This window comes from Amblyomma mixtum, chromosome 5, assembly GCF_055824585.1.
Source record: "Amblyomma mixtum isolate Tamu chromosome 5, ASM5582458v1, whole genome shotgun sequence".
NCBI lineage: Eukaryota > Metazoa > Arthropoda > Arachnida > Ixodida > Ixodidae > Amblyomma > Amblyomma mixtum.
This window is the reverse complement of record NC_143016.1, coordinates 369,243-396,914: the sequence shown is the minus strand read 5'-3', so window position 1 is coordinate 396,914 and position 27,672 is coordinate 369,243. Positions and strand designations below refer to the sequence as shown.

The following is a 27,672-nucleotide window of genomic DNA, read 5'->3' as shown; positions in this document are numbered from 1 at the left end:
CCATTTCGGCATACCCGTTTTCCTTCAAAGTAGGGTAGCCAATCGGAACCTTCTTAACGTTGCCTTGCCCACCTTTTCCCTGCCTCCCACTCTCCTTTACTGCTTTGCGAAGCAGATGATTCTACCCAAAAGCAAATTACCTAAGAAGCATGAGCAGGGAAGCTAAAATGCGCTTGTAGGACAATCACGCCAAGTGCATCGAAGACTGTACCGCGACCGAGGAAAGCATTCTTTTTTTATGTTCAAATCTACTGCAACTGAGAAGACAGAGTGGCAATGCAAAAACTCGGCGAAGAGCTCGCAGAGCGCGCTTCTTTCTTTATTTTACTGCTCGAAAAAATTCGGCGACAGCCTCGGCCAGTCTTCTCCGAGCATAGCGCGCCATAGAAAGCAGTCGGCCCCGCTCTGTTCTGACCACAGCGGCACAGGCGGGAAGCGGCGGCAGCGGCTACTCCTTTTTGCCACTGAGCAGCACGGGCGTGCTTTTGGGCAGCTGGGCCAGCGCCGGGTCGTAGCCCATCTCGCGGTGGATCTCGGCGATGGGGCGCAGCAGCCGGATGACGACGCCGTCGTCACGCCGCTGGTACAGCATCTCGCCCTCGAAGTCCACCAGGCCGTGCTTGCGCGCACGCAGGAGGATACCCACCACCTTGTTGGAGATGCTCGTGTACAGCTGTGCACAGGTAATAAATAGGACGGGCGACGTTTGAGCGAGTACAAGTCAGAACATTCGATAGGTTGGGGCGACCAAAAGGAAATAAAAATAATAAGCCCCTGCCTGCACCACGTACGTACAACAGGCTTAACCCAATTGGAAAATAAAAGAATAGGCCCGTAGGCAACTTGTACTTTCGCCACCTGTGGGTGGAAAAAATAAAATAAAAGGGAATAAGCTACTGTAGCGACCCAAAACAGGGGGAGCGGGCCCGGGGAGACTCCCCTGATCTCCCCTGGGCAGTAGCGGAAGGGAAGGGCAAGTGGATGGGAAAAGTGGTTGTAGGCAACGGGTTGGGACAAAGGTTGGGAATGGGGACAGCAAGGTTTTTGTTCAGATCCTTCGATTGTCTCGACTCCATTACTGGCCTGCCTGGCCAGGGCAGGGAGAGCATCGAGATTGCCCAATAGTGCGGCCCCACTCACGGGATGCCCGACCACCCACCATACGCAACGGGCTCCGACCGTCGGAGACAGGAAACACGGGGTCAGTGACCCTAACACGGGGTCAGTAGCTACCTGGGGCTCCTCCACGCCACTAGGGGGCTCTTCCCACCTGCCGGCTACTAGCTGTCGAGTGCTTTTCGCGGTTTTTCGGACACCGGAAGTATGTGTGATAGGTCCGGCCAGTAGAGGCCCAGAACGTCAACGGCCTCGCGGCCTCAGAACTGAACCCTCCGTGGGGACCCATCTGTGCTTCCCTCCAACCAACCATGCACTTATTTCCTCCCCTAGCTTGCTCTTCTCCTACTGAGGAGAGAGTGTTCAAGGCTGGGCGACCGGGCCACTAACCAAGAACGTGGCTTAGGGTGAGATGGCCCGGGCCTACTCCACCGGTACTCCACAACATCGACGGTTTTTGCCAGACTCTTCCGAGGCTGTACTAGGCCCCCATCCCCCGGCGTCCCGCAAAGCGGTTAAGCCAGCGACCGGCCGTGAGGCCGCTTCCCCGAGGCGCCGTGTCCTCAGAGCCTGGCCACTATGAACCCCCGCGCGGACCTGGTTTCTCCGTAACCAGAAACCGACGCGTCGGTAGCCAGACTTGCACGCCCCCGCGTGCGGAGGAAGGTAGCATGTATTTGAAACCTTTCGCTCTTTTGAAGTGCCTTCCGGGCCGGATTTCGCGAGTCCAACCTGAGTATGAACCCAGGCCTGCCTCCGCTCAGGCATCGGACTCACGCGCGCGACTGGCCCTCACAGTCGCCTGGGAGTCGCTGCCACTCCGATGGGGTTTTGCATCCCCAGAGGATGGGACCCGGCCGTCCCATCCCCACCGCTGGCGTTGCACCGAAACAAAACCTAGCAGCCGAAACCGCACCGGTCCGTATTCGGTGGGGGGGGGGGGGGAGGGGGGGGGGGCACGGGCAGGCCGCACAGTCGGATTTCCCCCCCTACAAGTCAGAACAGTAAGAAAGGGGGAAACTTTACTATAGTACACAGCCAATGATTACTCCGCAAGTTTGAATGAAAAGTGCACAATTGAGATTCGCGCCGACGACCTATGGTTCCCCAAACAGTGACTTCTTGAAACTTCAAACGTTCATTACGGCCGAATTAATTACATAGGACATTCGAAGTGGTTTCAAAAGATTTGTCTTCTTGCGCTGTATACATTGGCAACGAAGTTTTACCATGTCGCAACTCGGAATCTGATATAAAGAACACACCGGATGTAATGAAGGTGTAGTATGTCGCAACCCGAAATAGGCTATAACGAGCATAACACCAAACAAATGCACACAATGAAGAATCGGAAGCGCTCCAGAGAGGTGAGCAGGATGGCACAAAGGCTTTCGCCTTGCTGCACGTAAGGTCACTAGTGCTCCCCCTGAATTTTTTTTCTCTCTATGTAACTTTCTGTTCGGTGCGGAACGCCTTTAATGCATTTTCAGGTCGTTATGCACGAGTTAAGTGTTCCCTACTTTCATACTGCTTGGACCTGTACACAAAAAGTTGTAATTCCTGAAGGTTTCTATGTTCCAGTGCGTGGATGACGAGGAGTGACTATTTCTGCACTAAACATAACCGCGGCGCACGCCTGCGCTAAGTGTACCTCTAGCAGAGAAGCGCGCATCCGGTACCACCGATGTGCTGTCGCTCGCGTGTGAGGCAGAGGAAGGGTAGACGCGAAAGAGGGTCGCACCTGGAAGAGCTCCCCGAAGGTGATGGCGCGCGTGCCGTCCGGCAATTCGGCGCCGAACTCGTGCAGGTTCTCGCAGAGCACGCGCACCTCGCTGCTGATGAGATTGCCGGCCTGCTTTCCCCGCTTGTCGGTCTTGGAACCTTCCTCGGGATGGCCGTACCTGCGTGCCAGAATCCACGCGCGGATCATACTAGTATGTGCGGGCTCGTAAAGGGGGAGGGAAAGGGAGCAGGAAGATGCGTCTTTCTAATGCGTTGTTCAATGTCAAATGGAGAGGATGTTGCTACTGCGCATGACTTTTTGCACAGTGAATTGGCAGTTGTTTCCATGCGCCTCCAGAGATAGCGCTTCTTATCAGCCGCACTTGCCACTTCCATGAACTGACGACGAAATCACGATGGTCAAAAGAAGACAAATATCCTGACATGAGGACACGAACAGGCGATACGTTGCCGTACTATCTACAATCCGTTACGATTAATGACGTTGCAATCTTACGAAGTGTTTAAGGATCATTCTTTCTGCTCTGGTCGCAAAGCGACTGCATCCAGGCGCGGTCTCACCTGGGGTCATCCTTGGATATCGCGGCCGAGGCGGAGCCGTCCCAGCGAGCCGAGAAAGGGTTGTCTTTCTGGCGGCGGTCGTGCTCCTCGGCCTTCTTCTGGAACATGGCCACCTTGGAGGCCAGCTCGGGACGCCCGAACACGCGCACCTCCTTCTTGGGGGCTGACCCTTCTTCCTCCTGGTCCGCCATGTTGCCGCCGCCTCTCGCGCCGCGCTCTGTGAAGAGGACACGGAACCAGCCTGATACCTCCGCGCTATCGTCGGGACCACAAGTACAGAGTAAGTGGTCGCGCCTTACCCGACGTCTTTTCCAGAGCAAGAAAATATAATCAAGTTTTCCCAGGGGAAAGGAAAGTGAATTAGAATCAACTTGTAGACACCGCAGCTGCAAAGGTTTCTTTAACTTCGGCGGCCGCTAATGTGATCAATAGAAGCAAATATTTCAAACGTTACGCTTCACAAGAGTGGCGCACGGACTTGCACACAGATTAATCAAATTTTTACGCATGGCCTTCGCGCCCGGTGTGTCAGCATGATGAGTCACTTAGTGTTACAGAAGCGTGCAAAGCAGACTTGTTAGCAAAAAAAAAGAAACTTTTAAAGCCCAGAATAAAGCAGAGAAAAGGTCTCAGACGGGCGCCCCAAGCAGAACGGCGCAACTACATCGCTGAACCAAGAGTTGTTAAATGTTGAAGGAACTACGTAGTCTTATCGTTTACACTCGACCTTATCTTTCAGGCCGCGACCAGGAATAAGCACAGGCCGCAGCCGCAAAACACACTGCTTTATCGCTACTGCAAACACAAGAAGGAAACGCAGTTAACACTCCCCCGTGCGCTCACCTAAATTCTGACACTAGCAGTCACTGTAAGTACGCATAGTTACGATCTGCAACATTAAGACAAAACCATGTGCCCGGAAACCGGGCTGGATTAGAAAGCACGTGGAAGGCCTTCTTGCTGCTGTCGAATGGGCTGCGGTCGTCGACATGCTTGGGGTTGGCGAACACGAAGCCGGGGCGCCTGACAACCCTCCGCCCATTGTAACGTCTCCACGCTTAACAGCCCCCCCCCCCCCCCCCCCCCCCCCCCCTTCATCTTATTGCACGCGTAGGCCGTGCGCGGCGCTCCAGTCACCCGCTGCACCAGCCCGTGACCGCAGAGCGGTGCTCTCGAGCAGAACCGAATAGAAAATGGCTACGTTAAGTTGCTTGCTGTCCTGCGTCGATGTCGCGCCAGCAGCTTCATCGCCTGGGATAGTCCGGCTGAAGCGGACGGGTTCGTCCACATTATTGTCATCTCAGCTCTACTCCCAGAAAACAGCCTCGAATACAGAAGCACAACTAAGATGCTACCGAGTTTATGAACTTTCGTTTGAATCTCCTCCGTAGCCGAACCTTTGGTTGTTCCGATTTCTGTTTTGCTCACCAGATAAGGCGTAAGTCGTCCCTCAGGGGCAGGTCACAGTTGCAGCTCTCTATCGTGATGTGTGGTGCCGCGGGTTCTCATCGAGAGGTCTGCCTTCCTTCGTGGAGAAGCAAGGTAAAGGAAGCCACGGCAGCGTTCCAGGGTCGAGAGTTGCGAGAATCGACGCTCTGAGCCTTTCCCTTTTCTTCTTTTCTTTTTGTGACGACATCCAGCGTCATTCGGGCGTCGCGAAACGTCGTCACAATTACGATTGCGTCGCGTCGCGAATGAAACTTGTCGAAAGCAGCTTCAGTTTGTCGCGAACGAACCTTGTCGAAGACAGCTTCAGTTTGGCTTCTTTCATCGCACGTGAACAGCAGATAAGAAAGAAACAAAGGCGAAGAGGCAAACCATAGGCATACTTAACGGCTGGATACCCTATACTATGAGAAGGCAAACTGGCGCCGAAGTGGACAGAGTAGAAAACTCAAGCACAGTACGCCCAATAATAATAATAATAATAATAATAATAATAATAATAATAATAATAATAATAATAATAATAATAATAATAATAATAATAATAATAATAATAATAATAATAATAATAATAATAATAATAATAATAATAATAATAATAATAATAATAATAATAATAATAATAAAAAAAAGCGTGTCCCACGTGTATGTAGTGAAATTTGAGAAAAGGTGGTCAACATAAATTCCACTACTTGAGCCGATTACGCGTCATATATTTAAGTAGTGTCTCGGTAGCATGTTAATTTTCCTTCAATGCTTAGGCAGTCGCGCACACATCGGGTGGCACTTATTTAAAGGCGGAACCTGTAAGCCTGTTCTTTTATTCCATTCTCAAGCGCGACACCATCGTAAAACGCAGCGCTTCCGTGTTCTTGACTTTTCACACCGGCATAATTCGCCGTTCTCGTCTCACAGGAGTCGCCCTTCCTGTGCGCCAATTCTGAACGCCGGCATTGGCGACGGCAGTGTGGAAACCATAGAGTTCGCCCTACTTTGCCTGCGAAGAACTGTCCTTCGGCGCCTATTTTTAGAGCACTTCGCCCAAAAGAGACGCTTTCAGAAAAAGGAGGAAACCATAAATATGAAGCTATCGTCAGCGTAGGATGCCTTCGCACTCCCGCTGAGCGTATCAGCTTTCCCGAGAGCCCCGTTTGGGACCTTCCTGCTTTCTTCGAGTCAACCTCCACAAAAAAATAAGAGAAAGAAGCAAGAAGAAGGGACGTATACTTCACATTTAGCGCCAGTTAACAGAATTTCGCGTTTAGAGCAGTAATTATAATCCGGTGCTAGTTATGAGTAGTGTCTCAGAAGTATATTGTTTAAAAGCAAGCACTGAGTCGTGAACGTCTTCAAGACCTGAGAGGTAGTAGGATAAAAAATTACCGACGATTAAGTTACTTCCTAATGCGAAATTTGAGCGCAGCAAATAAGCTGTTTCACCTTTTCGATAGATTGAGGCAAAGAAATCGAGCAACACATGTATGCGCTATCACAGAATTTTTTTTTTTTTTCGCAGGAAGGGGGGGGAGGGGGGCGGCGTGTACACCCAGCGGCAAACGATGGGGGCAGAAGCGCGCGCAGCAAGCGGACAACACGATAAAGGGAGGAGGGAAGAGATAGCAGCGACTGACTGATGCCGCTGACGCCAATAGTGAGTCAACCCCAGCTGCGGAGTTGGTTTCAGGGACAACGCCGCCGATGCCGACACAAACAATATGATACCCTCGCTTCCGCAGCGCTAAGAACCAGGTCTAGCCGTGGGAAGGTGGTCACGTATTCGTCGACGTGCCGGGGCCTACGTGAAATAACCGGCGCGTCGGCAACTGAAGAGCACCCTATCCGCCACACAAGAACAGGGGGGGGGGGGGGGGGGGGGGGACCTTTCCTCCTCTTTCTGCATGGCGGCGACGGTGTTCTATGCAGTCACGTTATCTTGACTCTCTAGCGGCGTCAGCGGCATCCAGCGGTATCAGTCGGTCGCTGCTAGCGCTGGGGGGATGAAAGGGGGGCGGAGCTGGTTACGAGGCCGACGACGACAAACCCAGGAACGGACGCCAAAGAGCTGCGCTCTAAAAGAGAACTGTCCCCGTAACGCAGGCCTCTCACGAGCTATAGCGAGAATGAAGTGTAACGCGCAAAAATGATCGCGTGTATGCAGGGCCCTCACGGGGTACAGCGAGGAAAAATCTCTTCCACATAAACGCTATAGCAATTCGTGTTCTACGGGTCGAACAAAGAAGGCTTAGTGTAAGGGCCGCCCAAATTTCTTGCCTCCATTGCGCCGGCACCCACTTTCACCTACAAAGTGAGAATGCACAAGACGAGTGCAGTTGTGCCGCTGCCCTGGCGTCCTGCACTGTACTCCTGCGATGCTGGTGTGAATGGTGTTGACTGCTGGTGGTATCGGGGTTCGGTCACCCTCAATTCGGAGCTGACAGAACAGGTTTATTTCATCTTATTTCATTTACTGAGCCCTCAGGACCAAAGGCATAAGTGGTTACAAGGCAAGAATACATAAACAGATGCAATGCATATTACAAAACAAAGTATTTTCATCCTCCTGTTATACAACGTTAGCTAGTGTAGTACGAAAATGCTGATTATCACTAATGTCGACGATATCTGCAGGAAGAGTGTTATATGTTACAATGCCAACTTTGTGACGATGATCAGTGCGGTTTGACACGTACTGGGGGACGAAATGATGGCGTCGCGTAGCATGGGATGATGATAGTTGATGAAAAAGGCTCAGACGAACTATCTGCCGGCGGGATGCTAAAAGAGGTAAAAAAAAAAGATTAGCTTTCATGCTCAAGCAAAGTAATTAGTTTTTCATGATGGGGATCCCATATGGTGGCAGCTTATTCCAGTTTAGAACGTATTAGTGTTCTGTAAAGTAATAATTTCAAGGAAGGTGGGACTTTGGAAAAGTTACGGCGCACGTAGCCCAACATGCGGTTAGCTATGTTAGTAATGTACTCAATATAGTGCGCCCAGTTAAGGTGAGCAGAAATATGGACACCCAGGTATCTATATGAAGTGGTTACAATAATTTGCAGTGCATGTATCATTAATAAAATCATTCGAAACAATTCGTTCACTAAAGTATAGCGTTGGAAATATAGTAACGACTATATGAGCACCGAGCAAGGTACGTTTGACCCAAAACGCGATATTAGGAAGGAAGAACTGACGACAGTAACCTCAATTTTCGTAGAACCTCTGTGCGATGTGCTTCATTACCGTAGTCACGCTAGCAAACAGAAAAGAGTGCATATTTCAGAATGAAAAGAAAAGCGCGAGCACGCATACAATGAGGAAGGTGTCATCACATCCGAGTAAAGCTACTGTGGCAGTGTCAGACGTTCAACAGTGGACGAGCGAAACACCAGGGGCTGGCGTGTACTCATTATAAACCGAGAGACATATGTTTTAGACTACTTGTGCGTGGACACGTGGTCCATCTTGGACGCTGCATGTAGCTTTCACAGCACAATCTTCAAATGATGCTCAGCGCGGGTCGTCTGAAGCACAAATAAAAACAAAAGTTTTGAACTATGAACTATGAATTGACGATACTTATTTCCATTTTTACTTTTCTCATTTTTCTCGAGCTTAGATGTAGTTTTGAAGCAGCAAAAAGAAGTCGTCCATATATACGCTCGACAACTCCCATCAATTCTGATAGATAATTAATACTTTTCTCCACCGAATGGAGCGCTGATCGCTGTCACGTGCCTAATATTTGTACTATTATCGCCTGGCGCATACATTTGGCCTACTTCTTCCCACCACTGCCTGCTACATCCGAGGAAATCAAAGCTATTTGACGGTGGATTTGCCAGAAGACCTTTTCATGCAACCAAGCATAAACTGCTTCTCGTCGCTATTTCCGGAAGAGCTGTCAGTCATCGTATCTTCTTGACTTCGCTGTGAAAGAAAAAGCCCACAGTACTATCCACATTTCATCCGTCATTCTGATATACCTGCACGTATAGCCCTCGCGGTCAGTCCATTCACGTTGGTAGCGTTTGCGACTATGAGCAAAAGAAAGTGCTCAATCGTCTATATATTTCGGTGAATTGTAGTGAAATCCTTTGTGGTGACTCCCAGGCGGCGAAGTTCTTGCACGCAGACGAGTGGTCAAAATTCGCATTTCCTTACTTCTCTCCCATCCACCCCGTCAGCAACACCACCACCACTATCATCATCATCGTGGTTATCATCAGCTAAGGTAATCACAAAATGAACAAGGGAGGGGAAAACCTCAGGTTGCTTGAGCCAACGTTTCGACAAGAGGACTTGGTGCAAAGCGTAGACACAGGTAGACACACAGCACGACAGAGGTCGACTTTTCCCACAGATGTCGGGTCATCCCTGTCCTGTGCCAGCCGCGGCCCGCGTATCCCTGCAGAATTAATCATTTCTCGCTACCTGAGTGTCTGCCGACCTTGGTTAAATTTCCCTTCCAGCGGAATCAACTTTCCCCCAGGAGATCATGGGTAATCATGGGTTGCCCGAATTTATATGCCGCGCCAAACCCCGTTGTCTACTCTCCATTTCTAGTAGTAAGGTTGAAAGTTGGGCGAGTTGAATCTTATTCATGATGAAGTTAGCGCCAAAAACGAGGACCATAGTAGGAGAGAAGACACAACAAAAGCGCTCGTGTTGTGTCTTCTCTTCTACTCTGGTCCTCGTTTTTGGCGCTAACTTCATCATGAATAAGATCTCCATTTCTGCTTGGGCAGATCCCAAGAAATCCAGTTTGTTCTCTGACCCACGTCATTCTCGTTCCCCCTCTGTCCTCTTTCACTACAATTTTCCCTTCCATGGCTGGAAGCGCTGTACCCTAATTTCAACCTTCTTCGTTCATCTTCGTATCGCGGCCCCGCTCGTCCCCATAGTACCCTTGATCTGACGGCTCTGAACCCGCGGAGAAAGGAAGGAAGGAGGAATTGGGAAAGACGAGATGTCAGAACAGAGAGCAAGTGTTACGAGTGCGGAAGCAGCGTTGCTAGGTGATGGCAGATATTGAAAGCGGGACGCGTTCCTGTAAAAGAGGTTTAAAATTTCTCCTTCCGTTCATGCCAGATGGCAGAACCTGTTGCTGATTGCACAGACTGGACATCCTTCGTAACCTCCTGCGCAGTGAAAGGAAGATGAGGGACAACCGCTTGCCTCTCTCAAACGGGCGGAGCGTGCTCGGCCCTGCCGCCAGGTATTGGCGATTTTCACGACATAGCGGGGCCAACTCAACTAATCCAATATGGCGGCGTTACGGAAGACAGCTCCTGCTGGGGTCAGCATAGGCACAATCGCACTTGTTTTAAATTTTCGCTACAAACTACAATCTCGCGAATGTTTGTCGATGGAGGCAGTCTTATGAGCCAAACAGTTTCCTTTCTCGAGGGTGCAATTGAAATTACGAGATACAAGGAAAAAATCTCTCAAGTTTGAAAACAGGCGGCTTGAAAGCGGTGCAGTAAGCAGTTGACGACCGCTTTGAAAAAAACTCAAAATCCATGACGCGTAAATGACGAAACCGGAAGTACAGGTAAGCAAGAGCCGCTGATTGACAATTTGTCATGCTGCTTGCACAGAAAACAAGCTACAAAAGTTTGCCAGTCACTGTTGCTTGAGTTTTAACTGACACCGCTGCCCCTTTTGTGTTTTTACATGCTCACAAATTTTACTAACCATCTGCTACTTCGAATATATATACATATCTACAATCATGTAGAGGCGGTAAATGAAAACAATGACGGCTAGATTTTCCGCGCATTGCCTTCTCGGTGCAATTTGCCATTTTATCCATAAGCAGTGGATGGAGGGCATGCAATGAGTGGGCTTCTTCGATTAACAGCGCTCGGGCAGCCCGCTGGCGACCCGCAAGTTCGTCTCTGACAGGAAAACGCATCATGGTCACGTGGGCTGGCGGCCACCGGAACCAACCGGTCGGCAATCACGGCGGCAAGCAAGTCGCGGATCACGGAGGGCAGATGCTCTCTCTAGCTTCGCGTTCTGCGTCTCATTGCTACGCACGCGTACGGTAGAAATAGGCTACTTGGTATCGAAAACAACGACTAGCAGTTATTGAGGGCTGCGTGCCGCAGACTGCAGAACATGCAGCTGATCAAGCTCGCAAATCGGCAACGACAACGCGAGCGTGCCTTTGGTGCGCTGTGTAAGCTTCAAGAAATCCTCAAAAGCATGCGATGAGCAATCGCAATCTAACGTGTTTCAGTCGACACCACATAGGACGGAAAAACTGCCCGTGCGTTGTTTATAAAACGTACGACAAGCCGTACTCTCGGATTATTGCGTGTTTGCTTACTACGCAGTAAGTATATATGACAGGTATGACCGCCGACGATCGACCCTGGTGGACTCTGCTGTGGTCGTTGCGATTTCTACGCTCGTAACCTGCTTCCTGTAAGCTGTAAGCAGAAAAGAATCGGGATACGTTCGTTCAACTGTAGTCTGTCGGCCGCCGGCTTTTGCTGCGGGCAAGGAACGCATAATCTCGGCCAAATTTGCGCATATCAGCTTGTTGAACGCCCACCTAGAACAAGCGGGTGCGCTGCATAAATTTAGCTGCGTATCGTTTCTGTAATAATACAGCTTTATAGCAGAGAACTGGCACTGAAATGAAAGGCGCTACAATAAAGCCCTGCGTGTCGGCGCCTCACGTTCCGCGTGTGTTTGCATGACGATCAGCGCTAGAGCTCATTTTTATCTATTTTTTTTTAAATGAGCCAAACGCGAGGAGGTGCATGCCTGCGGTACTTCTCAGATATTTTGAGCATATAGCAGAAGGCCCGACCATGAAGCTGTACAACACTTGGCCGTGACGACAGAATCAGCACGGCGCGACAGTTCTGTGTGGCCACATATATATATGCCCGCAGAGATGTCTCGAGCAATGTGCTCGTGAGGCCCAAGCAACTACCGATATCCTTCGGACGGCCGACAGAGGTCTGTTTCGGATGTTCTGTACGTCCGCTGAACATCCGCAAACAGCCGGTAGCCGTCCGTCGGCCGTCCGAAAGGTGGCCAAAGGTATACGGTTCGCCGGCCGACGGACGTCCAGTTGAGTACGTCCATTGGCGGATCTTTCTCGAATATTCGCATATATGGTGCATGCGTGCTTTTTTCACTCCGCGCGATGCAATAAAACAAAAAACAGTTTGATGCATAGCAGGCATATTTTATTGTGGTTGATGATACATCAGCAGAGCAATGGATTATATTCGGAAAATTTCGTAAATGTGACTCTTCAAATGTGGCAAGCTTGGGACACACATCCGTAATCTTCCCACCCACAGTATTTCTGAAATAAAAAGAACGCGGCAAACATCAGTCATGTAAAACAAATGGCACAATGCAGCAGCCCAAGTAAAAACATTGGAACCAATTAATAGAAGTGTTTAATGCTGCAAGTATAACAGACAATGCACTTAGGGAAAGGCATCCCTGCCTTTCCCTCTCTCTCTCTCTCAATAAGTATAAGGCAATAACTGCTCTCACTTTCCACACCATATTTGACAATGTATATGTTCTTTATTTATTCTTATGGGCCTTAGCGCACTAACCTGCGCAGCACTGTACGCGACTGTGCACAGAAAGCCGCAAAGCTTCCGTTGCGAACCACTGCGAACTACACGTGCTTCCTATGGTCTGCCTTTCGCGCGTTGTCACTCTTTATATAGGCACAGAGAACCTAGCGATGCCTTAAATATTAACAAGATGCGAAAATACTCCGTCCCGCAACTTTGAAGAGGAGTGGGAATTAGCCGCGCGAGTCGAGGGCTCCCGAAAGTGTGAGAACAGCACACACTTGTGGAAGCCATCTCCTCGCGCTTACTGCTCCCACTGTCCTGTGAACGAATTTTATATGAGCATGCATGCTGCATTGTCCTAGAAGCAAGTTCCAAGAAGTGTACTGGATACATACCTTCGTAGGCAATCACATGTGCACTAAGCCTTCTTTAAACCAAGGTCGACGCAGTACGGGATTCCGGTGTTCCAGAAGAGCTTCAGGAGCTTCCCGTATCTTTCGAATTGCTTAGTTACATACTACTTTCGTCCACAGACCGAGCAAAGCCACACATTATAATAACAGAGCTATAAAGCTCTGCGCGACAACACTACGCGACAAATCAAAACAGCGCTACGGAGCCGTACTGATGGATTGGATTGGACTGACCGCGAACTGACATCTATGATGATGGTGATAGCAGAATGCATGGGAGTTTTGATGATACTTACGAGTTGGACATGTCGCACAACTCCACTAATTTGGAGAAGTTTTATTAATATAAAACTAGTTATTGAGTTCTTGCAAAATTCTGCAACACCTGCTTCTCTTCGATAAAAGCTCGTTGGCGGCTCTTGCACTGCAGGAAGGAGTGGAATCGCACCAATTTACAAACATCTTCGCGTCAAGCCCTCCAACTGATGCAAATAAAACAGTATACATACACGAAAGACGCGAATTTTCTGTGAAATAAAAAACGTCCATACTCATGGCCTGGGAAAATACTCGGCCTTACATCCTTCGGACGTACACCTCGTCTCTCATGCGGATGTACAAAAGTGGACACTGTCCGTACGTCCGGCGTATGTACGAATACGGACATCCGAAATCGGATTGTGTTCGTACGTCCGATGAACGTCCGATCTCGGCAAAGGACGTTCGGATCTAGCTCGTACGTCCGACGGATATCTGTGGTTGCTTGGGGGGCTTTTAATAAAGGACATGTTTCAGTCAAGCGTTTTTCAAAGCATATCCACTTTTGCACTGCGCCAAACGCAATGAAGTCCATACGCTCCCGTACCGCGCTCAACCAACACTTCGTAAAACACGGTCAGCACATATGCGCGCGTCTGAACGCGTACTCGGAACTGGAATCCGGCTGCTCTCGTGAAAGGCCTCGAACATCATCGCAATATCCGCCGGGCGCACGAAATTAACAGCCGAAATATTTTGTGAATCAGAAGTATGCGATCGTAATATGAAGCGAGCAATTGTGCTTTCGAGGTGGTGAGACGATCGAAATGTGATCGCGCATACGCACGCAAAACGTATCAATAAACAGCGAGAACTACCGCAAAAGGTATCATTGCAGGCGACACAGTCGATATGCACCGTGGCCTAGTCGAAACAAGCGCCTGCATCGCGCAAAACATCGCATGAAGAACCGCGGTCCTTCTAGTCCTTATAAAAATGGCCGCGCGAGCTTCCCGCGACCATACACCTGTCTGTCGTCTGCTAGCTGCCCGAGAGCTGCCAGCACAAAATCGTCCTGGCGAGTCTGGCCGCCGGCTGGCAGCCCGAAACCGCCCAGCCAGAGAAAAACGAACGCGTTCCGGGCAGCCACCGGAAGTGGGCGGAGCAACCCGAGAAAATCGAGCGCGCTCGGGCAGCCCGCAAGCAACCCGCGGGCTGCCAGAGGCGGATAATCGAAGAAGCCCAATGTAACGCCGCTATGATTCAATTCTTTTCGTCCGGTTCTATTCTCTCCTTGGTATTCGCTCGCATGTCTGATTCCAGCTACAGCGAGGATATGGTTCAATTTAAATGCAAAAAGAATCAGAGTGAAACAGAATTCGAATGAAATCATTACATCGCCTCCTCCCCCATGATTCGTAGATAACAAAGCAACATATCACCATACACGCATGCCGCAATAAGGCCCGCAATTACAGAGAACAATCAAGTGCAAAACTCGTCACCTTTGAAATGTGGCTTTAGTCATGTGTACTCAGCGACGTCTCATAACACACAGACAGCGCCGCGTGTTTACACAGGCCCCTCTAGTCCAGGGAAGTCTTTTTTTTTTTTTTTTTAGAAATACAGGCCTGGTGCCTGATAAGAACTGTGCTGTCCTGGTCCCTCAAGCGTTCCACTGCAGCGTGCCAATATCCTGCTTTTATGCCCCCCGTTTCTAGCACAAGAAAATCCATGCAGGGACGCTTAGCGGCTATCTCGTTAGCGTACAAGCATCCGTATACCAGCGAGCTTAAGATATATATTTTACAGCAGAACTCTGGCAACTGTGTCTGAGCGTTCCAGCGAATCTCTCAAGCAGGGGAGCAAACAATCCTGTTCCAAGAGTACCGATCCTTCTTGGACTGTTTCGTAGCGTCGTTTTCGTGAAAATCATTTGAGGAGAGACTAAAAAATTGACGAGAAAAGGTGGGCATTCAAAGTGTTTGAGTAGCTGTACAGTAAATGCGCAAACACTCGATGAAGGAAAAAGACTACATTACATAGTTTACGACAGGCTACACAAGCAGCAACAGGGAAAAGGAAGTGATTGCGAACATCAGAAAGAAAGGTCGCGAAATCGAGACTGGTGACTGGAGACACACACACAAAAAAAAAAAATGGAAACAAAAGAACGATTGCGTGAATACAGCTGGAATGAGCGACATCCGGGAAAACAAACGGCGTAAAAGAGGCAGTGCCCTTCTTTTTGAGGCTAGATCAGGTTGCCTTATAAGCAGGCAATATCGAAGCGTGTATGAACAGGGAGACGATATTCGTGTAGCATGCGGGGGCAGTGTAGAAAACATTATAAGTTCTGGCAGACTGTCAAGCTATACATGTCCACATCTCAAAGAGGTCATGGTAAGCCTTCCAGTAGCTTTGCGTTTTAGTGATAGTGAAAGCATAATTAACACGTCAGCGGTAGAGACGAACAAAGGAAGACAAAGGTACTAGTGGAGTAAAAGCAGAATGGGGGAATTGCACGAAACGTCACAGAAATAAACTAATATAACTTTGAAAGATAGCTTCGTATGAAAAAAAAAAAAAGACAGGAATCAGGGTAAAAAAATGATGAAGAGCAGAAAAAAAATTAAGACAGTCACTTCAATTTGCTAGGCAAGGTGGAGCTCGGCACCATTCCGATTCAAATGGGATGCAATGGTATCTATCTATGCCTCGCCTAATTTAGAATCGAAATCACTGCAACGCCATCCATGGGGAAAAAGAAAAAGGGGGGGGGGGGGGGGGGCATACCGCTTGCCTTAGTAATACCGTTCGCTATTTCAAGGCGTGCAATATATGGCTAACCCTGTCCCTTCAGTTTCAAAACGGAGCTTCTGGAAAGAATCCAGCATCCACTTGACGGGCCCTTCATATTCACGCAGACGCCACCGCAGCATTTTCTCGTTTGTCGCTAGTTTTCGCGCTTTCCCGCCGGTTTTTGCTCTCGTGCTTAAAGAGGTTACGTAACTAACTAGGAAACGCGGCAGCTGCAGGGGGCATTTCCCAGACTAGTTCAGAACTGTTTTCGGGTGAATCACCAGAAAGAGAGAGAGAGAGAAAGAAGCGAGCCAGTGCCTTCGTCCTGCGTCATGACTGTAGTCTCCACTATCGTGTCAGTCCTAATTCCACAGTGTTGTTCCAATTTCAATTGTACGTCCTATAACGTTTCCCTTGTAATGCGACTGCCTTTCCATAGCCAGTTTAGTCTGGCTAGAAGAGCCTGCGATACACACCACATAAGCTCTGCATCTATAGGTCAGCAGCTATAACCACAAACGCTCTGCAACTATAAGTCAATGTCAGCTTCAGACTGAGAGATCCACAGATACGTAGTCCATATAAGACATACAGAATAGACTGTACGAAGGCCGATACAATTTACTGACGCTGCTAAACACAGTTTCTCTGCCTACAGATGTCCACGGCTCGAACTCGTGGGGGGACGTTAACCACGCGAAACCTCACCACGAAAGTGCGTCTATTATAAAAATCTATTAACCAATAACAAAAAATTCGAAGTGCCGCACTGCCAAGCCGGTATCCGCTGCCATATTGCTCTTTAGTCTAGTTGTAAACAGCCTAGCCCTCCTTTTTTATTCGAGCCAAAAAAACCTGCTTAACAGATCAGTTTACCAAGTCGATATGTTGTCGTCGAAGGCTCCGAGTGAGCGTTAGTCTCTTTTTGCAATTTGCAAACGCAAACTAAAAGTCTGTTCAATGCAACAATAGAAAGCTTACACATTTTTTTATAACTGCAAGAACATAAGATAACACGACAAAGTGGAGGCTCCAATTAAACGGCCTCTCCAATTGAGCTTTTATTTTTCCTTTTTCATGAAAATTCCAAGAGCGCCCTGTAAACTCGTGCCAAACAGTCACCGCTCGTCACCGCTAGCGTCTTGCGGACATTGGCCATTTTTCACGGGTTATTTGTCATAGACTGTCGTTTCCGGTGGCGTAAAGTGTAGTTTTCGTTGATGCTGAGCTAAATGCGTACTCAGACAGAGTTACATGCTGTGTAAAATTTACGCTAGTATACGTGTAAAGATGCAGACAAACGAGCTTATTTTCATTTCGTCAGAATTTTCTCTTCACTGCGAACTACTTCAAGATGCAGACTTCCAAAGTGCAGAAACGGCCGGCATCATGTCAAGCGCGTGTTCAGGCGTCATGTTGTCCCTGACCGCTTGTTGCAATTTTTTATAACTGCATGGAAATTATCAATGCACACTTCATAGCAATGCACAACTAATACGGTGTATCAAAAAAAGCGACGTTGTTAATAAAGCATGCAATACCTGTCCTTCGTCGAAGACGCAGGCTTTGTAGCAACATAGCGTAGTGGGCGAGTTCGTATTTCATCTTGAAAGAACGAATCAATGCAAATAGAACGAAGGACTAGGGAAAGGAAAGACACGTACAAGCACTGAACTAACAACTGGCGGTTAGATATTTGACTGTGTTTTGCCCAATTAAAAAGCCAGTTTAGTTCAACGCCTGTACATGTCTTTCCTTGCCCTGCTCGTTCGTTTCAGTCGCGGTGTTTCGAACGAAACACCGCGACTGAATACCGACACATACCGCGACATATATACCTTCTTCGAAGGTATACATGTATGTATACCTTCTTCGAAGGTATACATGTCTGTTATGAATTACGAACGAACATGCGGTAACATGCAGACGATGTTATTCAATAAACGTCGATTTACGTAAAATAGTTTCGGCGCAATTCACGGCATTAAAATGAGTTCAAAACCGATAAAACGCATTCACTACCTGAAAATGAAATCGCTGGCCAAGCATTCGCAAAAAGCGAACAATGATACAGGACTCGACGAATTGCAAAGAATCCGTGTGCAGAAGCTATTCGTGTCGTATGTGCCTACAAAACCAGACGGCTGCTATTTCGAGCGGAGAAAACAACAGAATTGCTAGGTTCTCGGAGAAAAGGGACAATAAATTCGAAGCAGTTGTACACGGGGCGAAAGAGCACAACGTGTACTTTTCAACTCTCCCGGTCGTTCATGCGGGCAGCGAAACCGCGAAGTTGGCGGGGCGATGCGGGCAGATCCATTTCATTCTCATGTGACGCACAAGCGACCGCCGCTCGCTCGTTAAACCTGACTAGAGTCCGTGAAAATAAAGTGGTTAGGTCGAACGGACAGAAGAAACAGCCCGCAGTCGCGGGTAGTCAATATGTCGCACAGAAAAGCCGCCGCCGCCACGCAATTGCTGCGGGGCAACGTCAGACGGCGTCTGGAGCAGTCCTATTTTGGGCCCCGCCAAGCCTCACCCTGACGGCGCGTCACCGATGCGTTGCTACTGTGTTATTTTTGAAGCGTTTATGCACGCACACGCACACACACGTCAAAGGCCGAAGCATTTATTGCACGCAGTTAGAGGGGGTCAGGCACCGCACACACGCTGCCGCGGCGGTCGAGCAACAGAAAAGTCGCGCCACTCTGTACGCAGCGTCTTACGTTGTCGAGGGAGCTCTCCGAGCGAGCCCGTCAGCCGCTGTCTGTCTCTCGCCCAGCGAACGGTATACAAGCGCCCGTGGGATGCGGTGTTCCGTGGCCAACGCGTTGGCCGCAAATGTGGCAGCCGACCCCCACCACGACCCTCCGAGCCCGGTGTCTCTTCCTCCTCTCCTATCTCCCGGGCTTCCCGCGAGCGGCGCTTCTACGCGTCATGAGCTGTCTGCCTCAGCAGGTTGGCGCGTCTATAGAGCGGAGGACTCAAAGAGCGGCGCGTTTCGCCTACAAGCTTCGCCCATCCCTGAGCTGATTTGCGTTGGCCGCACGTATTTAAAGCACTGCCGTTTCCGTGTTAAAGTACGCGCAAAAAATATGACACGTTTGCGTTGCGCCTCGGAGTACAGGTAACAGCGCGTTATGCATGAATTCGGTTCGTGCAAACGGGTGAAGCAACGCAGACGAAGTGAAAGAGAAAAACTCACGTCGCGTTCCGTTACAAATGATTTGGTTTATGGTTTATTGGGGTTTAACGTCCCAAAACGACTCAGGCGTGAGGGACGCCGTAGTGAAGGGCTCCGGAAATGTCGACCACCTGGGGTTCTTTAACGTACACTGACATGAGAAAAATGAAGTTTGCGTGAGTTAGAACGATCTCGATCATCACTTACCGTCGAATATAAGGGCCCCGGTCTCACAACCGTCGTTCATTACAACACCGCTACCTTGATAGTCGCATAAAACAGCGTCGTGTTTTGTTATCTACAGTGCTGGCTGCCCATTTACGGTCATGAACAGAAGTTTGAAGGATGCAGATTCTCGGGAAAGAAGTAATTCTCGCACCGCATCGTTGGCCAGTCGGTTGGCATTTTTAATGTAAATAGAGCAGGCATGTCCCATTTTTTTTAACCTGCTTTGCCTGTCCACGCACAAATAAATCCCCCCCCCCCCCCCCCCCAGCGTCATATATTTCTGATGGAGCTAGGTTTTAACTGATTTATTGGTTAGTGCCCTCTTAAATACAGTCTAGCTATTTTCACAGCGATCTGCAACTGGTACCTTATTTATTTCGTACAACACTCTATAGGCAATACCGAATATACCGAGTGTTTAGCCTAACGTGTTCTGAAAATTTTAAAAATTGTCTGTTTGAGCTAGGAGAGCACTTCTTCTTGGCATTGTTGAAGATGGAGCTTCAATCCCACCGTTGGAACCAGTGTTGAAGACGGGGGGGGGGGGGGTCCTGAAGATGACTGACTCGTTCAGCCCCGCAGGTCCCGGCTCCGAAGGACGGTTTCGAACTCCGATATGGAGGAAACTGTACAGAAGGTTTATTTTACATATTTACAGTCGAGATGAGAGTGCTTCGATCACAAAACAACATCCCGTTAAATAGGGTTCGTATTCCCCAGATTCCTGCCTGGGGAATACAGTTCGGAGAATGAAGTCCAATCAGGTGGGCCGATGTGGACACTGGTGGCACCACCCACGGCAGGAGGCGGTGCTGAGTTCACGCTCTCTTGCAGCTCGGTCGATGGGAAGGGGTAGAGGCTGAGTCATCAAACACCGCTGTGTTACGTTGATCACTGCGGCAAGTCTTCTGTGCGTTGCCTTCGGAGAAGTTTCCAGCAGTCTCCCAGCAGGTGAACGAACGTCCTCGAACTCCTCCACCGGACGTCCGAAACACGAGACCTCTGTCGAGGACACGCCGTCTTCAACTCGACTTTGCGTAGCATCACCCCGTCCGGTGACCCGAGGGCAGACTCGGCCACACTACCGCTGCCGCCGTCGTCTATGCTTCCGCCGCTGCTGCCGGCGGCGCCAGGCCTCGCCGTATCTTTTGCTTCGCGATGAGCCAAGTCCGGTACTAATTCTTCCCAGGCCCGTGTATGCAATTGTCAGCGGTGTAACGCATCAGAATACAGCTGACGTGCTAACTAGTAAGCTGGTTAACTGGTATAAAATAGATAACTTTTTAAGTATTATTGTTAGTGTCCTTATGCCCATCGTGATATCCTCCTCAGTTTTTAGAATTTCGAAAACGCAGTAACCGTCAGCGCTGTGCCCAAAAATGTTTTGCCTATTTTGACTAGTTACGTGGACTGGAGGGGTTGCTTTGCCTGCAAGCTCTCGAAAGCGCTTGCAATTTGGCGCGATGACAACAAAATTTGTTGGGCCACAGCGCCGAGGGTAACTGCGGTTCCGAAATTCTAAAAACTGATATGTAATAAGGGAGTAATTACTCATTGCCATCCACCCAGCTTTCCTTTGTAGCCGCATGGCCGCGCTTGGGTGGATGGCAATGACTAATTACTCCCTTATTACAAATAGACTCACCTTGGGGGGTTTCCGTAAACGTTTGACCAAGTGTTCCCACTTCCAGCTATTGATCGATTCCCACTTGCCGGCCGTCCTGGTTAGCTCAGTTGGTAGACCGACTGCTCCGGTGAAGTGGTCACAGGATCGAATCCAGGAGCTGGACGAATTTTTCTTTAATAACGAAGTTTCTGTGGGAGCTGTTAAGCTTTCCTATGTAGCTGTATGGCTGCGCTCGGGTGGATGTCCTTATTACAAATCTACTCCACCTTAGGGGATTCCCCTAAAACATTTGGTTAAAAACTGATATGAATATTACTTACGGTGAGCTACATGCATCTCAATAAATGGGAGATTAACAGTAATAGTTTACTATTCAATGTTAGTCAACCAGCCTGCTAGTTAGCATTTCTTTGCTGTATTCTGATGCGCTACACCGTTGGTAATGCCAGGACTAAAAAAAATCGCCCTTCTAGCTCGAAAGCCAATTTTTAAGAATTGCAGAGCATCTTGGGGTGAAACAGCCAGTATTCTAAAGTAATTTTACAATGATCGATGGCACCAACAGGCCAAATTACTCCCACGTTGCTGGATGTACATCTGCTGTCAAAATTTTGTTTCATGTTGCCTAAGCGCAATAGAAAGAGGGCGCACGTTTACAGGGTGTTTCACCCAACACTCAGGAATTTTTTTTTTAATAGGCTTTTTCTCAGTTCGAAGAGCGCTTTTTTTTTTAGGCATAGCATTGCCAGCGGTGTAGTGCATCAGAATACAGCTAAGGCGTGCTAACTAGCAGCATGGCTAACTAGTGTATAATAGTAAACTTTTAAACTTACTTTTTGATTGAGATGCATGTAGCCCACTGTAGGTGTTTTTTTTTTTTTTTCAAATGAGTCAAATCCAGACACCGAATTCAAACGAAGGTGTAATTGCAACCTGTAACTGTAAGTTCGCCTATAGATCTTTCATTTGAAAAACTATCAAAATTTAACTTCATTTTGTAGTTATCACGTAACAACTTCCAATGCGTTGCTGCGGATAAGAAACTTCCACGTTTTTCTCTGTTTCTGTAAACGTTGATTTGGCTCTTTAAAAAAAGTTCAAGTATGTCCATATCAGTTTCTAGATTTTCGAAAATGCCATTCTCATCGCCGCTGCGGCGCAAGCGATTTTCTGGGCACACACGAGCGAAATTGAAACCACGTGACCAGAAACAGTGCTAGCCACGCCCTACGAGCACGCGTCACAAATCCCTTAACTATTCAACTGCCTATTCAGCATTAGTTAACCAGCCCAGTTAGCTCGTATTAGCTTAGTAGTACACGCTGGGCGGCTGGTTGGTGCATGGTTTCGTAAAACTATGAAGCGCAAAAAAAAAAAAAAAGGCAGCACGCAAGGAAGAGAAACGAAACTGCGCAACTTTGAAAGTGTTTATTCACAGCGGATGCGAGTGAACATATAGCAAAAAGAGGGCGAGGGCGGGAAAGAGGGACCGTCCATGTACGCGAGAAGAACGCAAAACAAATCAGAGAGGAAAGCCATATACTTGTATCGCCACATATTTTCTACAAATGCACTTTCGTTTTTTTTTATAAATGACAACAATGCAATCAATCCCGTTTCCTTTTACGCAGAATGCCTCGACCAGCTCACCAGCTGTCGTGTCTTTGCTCCAGTTTAGGATCTTTGCCTCTTGTAGTTTCACTTCACACATTTTCTTCTCTCCTTCATCTCACCTTATTCGATGATGTGGAATGAGAACCCGTGCTGTTTTTTAACGCGCGCTTATGGTCTGCATGTGCACGCGGGTGTACATGCTTTTTTTTTGGCATTTTACTTTCTTTGACTTGGTGGGATCGGTTTTGCACCACAAAGAAGATAGTCTAGGGAAGGGGGCGGGGAGGGGAGGGTGCACAGGTACCTCGTACTTCGCTGCCACATGATTCAAATTATGCTCTCCCTTATAGGCATGAGGAATCACAACTGGCCTAACTTTTTTTTTTTTGTAATTCACAGTGTGTGCTCTTTCTAGTCCTCTTTTTTTTTTCGTTTTTCAGTAAGGATTCTGCGACTGCGCTTATAATGAAAGGCGGATAGCGAGCTTTTTACAGTTTCCGAACCTGGCCTTCTCTTCTGTGCTTTATGACAGCATGATTTTTTTTAAGGATGCTTCAGGGCACGTTTCAGCAATCACTTGGAGTGGTCGGAATCATACGGCAATAATTCCTTCCGTGAGCGTGGGCAATGCATTACGCAAATGATATCGTCATAAAGGGTCCACGTGCTCGAAAGGGATTATTGTCCCGTGACTCTGTCCACTCATCTGTCCATGCATCCAGGATTTCCCCATGATGTCACGCGTAGTACCGGCCCTGGCCGTGATCAAAGGTTTCGTTTTCGGTGTTGTCGAATTTGTCTTTTTAAAAATTATTTATGCATTATCTAAACAAAATATTTATTGTATTGTTTTCAACAATACAATGCAATGATTAAATTGATTCAAAACCACCGAATTTGACCTTCTAGACAACCATGTACTGTGCGACGTCAGAGCACGCTAAAGAACTCCAGGGGATTGAAATTTATCCGAAGTCCTCCCCTTTTTTGCCTCCTTCTTCCTCTCCTTCCCTTCCCTTATGGCCACGTTGAGGTGTCCACCGAGAAGTGAGACATTAACTACACATAAACCATTTTTTACAGAAGACTCCAATGCCCTCCCCCTTAGGCCTTTCCTCATCATCTTAAAAAAACATGCCCGTTGCGCCCCACGAACCTCTTTTCGCTGTTATGACTACTACTCTCCTCTTCATTCGAAACGCTTTCACTCTATCCGCGTTCTCCTCCTTAGATCTTTCCTCATCACCTTATAGTGCATACCCATTGCGCCCATGAATCTTTTTTCATGAGTTCTGACCTGCTCCTCTTTCTACTCATTCGAAGTGCTCTCACTCTCTCCATGCCCTTTCCCATAGACATTTCTCGTCCTCTCGCAGATAACAACGACGAAAACGCCCCGCAACCCAGGAAACGGGCACTTAACAGCTACACTGTAAATTTCAAAGGAAATTATCACGGCCGTCGTCAATATTTACCTAGCCAACAATGCGAAGTGGGTGAGTTGTCCGTCATATATGCTCGACAAGGCTCCGAGAGCCCGTGCTATTACAGGCGCGTATAGCCTTCGTAAAGCCCCTTCGTAAACTCCTTAAAAGCAGCGACACAGTTCCCCGCGCGGCGCTTCCCTCCTTGATTCTCCTAGTGCGCCGGCTGCTAGCGCTGCAAACGGCGCGTATTATGCGAAGCATATTACTAGAGCTACACTACAGCCCGTCGAGCGCGGCGGTGGAGCTACCATTGACCTTTAGCGTGACCACGTGACACCACGTGACAACATGACGTCACAGCAGAGGAGAGATGGGCTGCCGGCTCGCGCGGTCGGCCGCGACGGTGGAGGCTCCACATCAGAGGCGCGGCGGCTGACCACGTGACAACATGACGTCACAGCAGAGGAGAGATGGGCTGCCGGCTCGCGCGGTCGGCCGCGGCGGTGGAGGCTCCACATCAGAGGCGCTGCAGCTGACCACGTGGCGCTACAGCAGCGGTATAAAGCTGAGCTTGCCTCGCTCCCCGGGCACTGATCTGTTCTCGCTTGGGCGAGCGCGGCTTCGGCCGCTTCTTTTTGATCAGCGTCCGCTCCGGCGGACGCAGTTGTTGCTGCGACGCGCGTCTTTTCTTTACTTTTTCTCTTTCCTCTGATCTTTTAACTCTCCTCTATCTGCACGTGGCAGCGGTGGTGGCTTGGCTCGAGCCAGTAGCAGGCCCGTGCAATTTCCTCTTCATCCTTCTCTCAGTCACAACAACAACAACAACTCCGGGCACTTACGAGGCGGCCAGGTGTTGGGATGCCGCCTAGAAGCAGGGCTGATTTGAACGAGAAGCGAAAGCTTCAGCGTGCCACAGAGACCGATGAAGAGCGGGATGAACGTCAACTAAGGAAAGCCATGTATTACCAAGCCTAGCCATCAATATGCTTCGCATCTGACTAGGCTTAACCTTAGCTAAGCCTCAGCCATTTTTTTCTGCTAAGTACCCTCTGGCCAGCCGCAACAGTCGGTGGAGGGGAGTTTTTGGGCCAGTTCAGCGCCTCGACAGTGTATAAAATTTTGAGAGGGCGATAACAGTATCTATGACACTGAAAGTAACGTTTATGAGTATTTTTTTCTTAGGCCGCCTGAAATAGAGAAAATGAAGTACTATCTGGGGTCTCTACCGCGGACAGCAACGAACCGCTGCGCTATCTTCGACCACACCTGTGGCCGTGAAAAAAAAAAAAGCACGCAGAGGAAGAGCCATGGAGGCAAGACTGTTTATTGGGAACTCCCAAATGTCCTCTTTCGGAAGCCCTGCCGGCGAGCAAGCGATCAATATGAATAGCGTGGCGTCACCTTGATAGGCTCCCAGCGTGCTCCAGGCCCGTCTGCATGCATCGCCATCGCTGCGTCATCGAGGGAGGCCAACATTTTGGAGATCCCAATACATAGTTCTGCCTGCTGGCTACTCTTAATTCTGTACACAGCTTTTCGCGTCCACGGGTGTAGACGTAGCTAGCGGAGCGGTCTTGTCGCTGACCGCGGTACGGACCCCACATTTTGGCGCCCAACGTGGAACCGCCTCAGGAAGCTCAGTTGAGGAGGCCAAAGCTCACGAAGAATAGCTCACCCTACCGCAGAGTCTGGAGAGAGACGCCGGAGCGAGCGTACGGAGCCACGCGAAGAACCACTGCTGCCCCCAGGTCACATCAGCCTGTCTCGTGCCTGTCGGCCTGCCTGCGCGCGAGCGAGGGAGGCCAACGACTATTTCTGAGATCCCTAAACAGTTTGCCTGCGGGCTATTCCTCAGTGCGCTGTTGTTCGCGACCACAAGTGCAGTCGGAGCTAGCGGCCAGTCTTGACAATGAGAGCGGGTTGGTAGCCGCGCAAGAAACCCCATAAGTAAAGCCTTTCGCCGAGCTGGTTTGATACTTCAAACACTTTCTCCGTCGCAAGATGTTTTACGCATCGGACCTATTATTGCCTTTGCCACGAGTCCATCTGCGTTTTACTTTGCTTAGGCTGGCCGCGCATATTCTACGCAGTTGTTTTTTGTTGTTGTTTTTTTTTGCAGCATGCGTTCTTGCAATAGATTAGGTGTGAGTGCAGCGTCCGTCCGTGAGTCTGGCTTCCTGATGTGAAGGTGATTTTAGCACTGAAATTTTGTCGCAAGTGACTAGAATAGCTACGAAATTTCAAGGCGACCCAGCAGTACCTGCGACCACACATTGGTCACAACTAAAACACAGGATTTGCTGAATATTCTTTTAGACATAGATGTGAAGGAAGCTTACGAAACAAAATAGAGTGAAGACCTACGGGAGAAGCCGCCATTACATACCAGGATGAACAAAAAATCTTGCATACAATGACAAGTCGCTAATGGGTTGCATGCGTATACACTAAATGCTTAGAATGTATTGTCCGCACAAAATCACTGTGCAGTGATTTTGTAATGCACATTATTACATCGTAAAAATAATCGGGGCCGCCGCGGTGGCTGAGTGACTTTGCGTTCGACTGCTGATCCCAAAGTATCGGGTTCGATCCCGACCGCGGCGGCTATATTTCGATGAAGGCGAAATATAAGAACTGTGCGATCTCAGCGCACATAAAAAAATACGAGGTGACCTAAATTAACCCGTAGTTCTCCCCAAAGGCGTCTCTATAAGCCATGTCTCTCTCACTTGCAAATCAAATCAAATCAAATCAAATCTTTATTTCCATCAGGTGCTACAGATGGAGGGCTAAGGAAAAAAAGCTGCCACTTGGCGGCTTGACGAGTCCGCAGCCCCATATAATACGTTGAGACGTTAAACCCCAAGATTGATAACTTTTTTACACAATCACTACTCACTGCTTAGGCTTTGTAATCACACCGCATTGCTGTAAGGATGTCTCTTCATATCACAACGATGCAAGAACTTGCCCCCTATGTCAAAACACCCCCGCAGAGAAGCGCTTTTTCAGAGTCCGAGTTTCTTGGACAACGTTTACCAGTGGGCGCATCAAAGTGCAAGCTGGAAAAGAGAGCTTCATTGCAACGAATCTTCGTAAAATCATGAAAGGTGCGATCGACAGGAGGTATATGTGCGACCAAAGTAGAAGGCAGAATTCATCAAAGTCGGCAACTTGCGAAGTCAGGTAGTCCAGTACGAGGCTTGGCCCGCTGCGCACAAGGGATATTTTTTACGCGTACACTTTACACCAGCAACAACACACACGTTAGATTAGGCAATAAAATGAAAGAAAAATGGAAAGTGACCTGCCCGCACCGACAGTTGGCACAACGGGCTCCAACAACAACACAGAAAGAATGAGGAGCAAGTAGGAAGAACGAGAGATGTTAAATCGAGATATGCTAAACGCGAGCAATAATTAATGCGCGCGCGTTACCTCGCCAACAACCTGTTGCTGGTCCGAACAAAACTCTTTCTTCCTGTGTTGTGGAGCCAGTGCTGCTTGCTCAAGCCGCCACACTTTCTTTGTGCTGTCATAAAACCTGTGTAGTCTTGGTCAGACCACTTGCTGCAGTTAAACGCGCACGGCATAGCGGTAGCGCACAGCACAGCAAGCCCCGCGCGGGCGGGCTTTACGGGCGGAACGTTCGCTGCGCCACACTTGGAGAAAAATGGCGCCAACGAAAAGG

General features: G+C 48.8%; 1 protein-coding gene across 4 annotated transcripts; it reads right to left on the bottom strand.

Moving 5' to 3' along the window:
* Nucleotides 1-271: 271 nt before the first annotated feature.
* LOC149341061 (actin-binding Rho-activating protein-like) lies at nt 272-27,672 on the bottom strand. Of its 4 annotated transcripts, none has more exons than XM_089542902.1 (5): nt 27,420-27,672; nt 25,654-25,760; nt 3,421-3,637; nt 2,858-3,017; nt 272-673 (listed from the first exon to the last, which is right to left on the bottom strand). In XM_089542902.1, exons 3-5 carry the CDS (start codon nt 3,609-3,611, stop codon nt 449-451), a joined length of 576 nt encoding a protein of 191 aa, XP_089399028.1. In that variant the 5' UTR covers nt 3,612-3,637; nt 25,654-25,760; nt 27,420-27,672; the 3' UTR covers nt 272-448. The 4 variants fall into 4 exon arrangements, with proteins under 4 accessions (XP_089399028.1, XP_089399029.1, XP_089399027.1 ...); XM_089542903.1 differs by having other exon boundaries at nt 25,659-25,760; XM_089542901.1 differs by lacking the exon at nt 25,654-25,760 and having other exon boundaries at nt 27,420-27,671.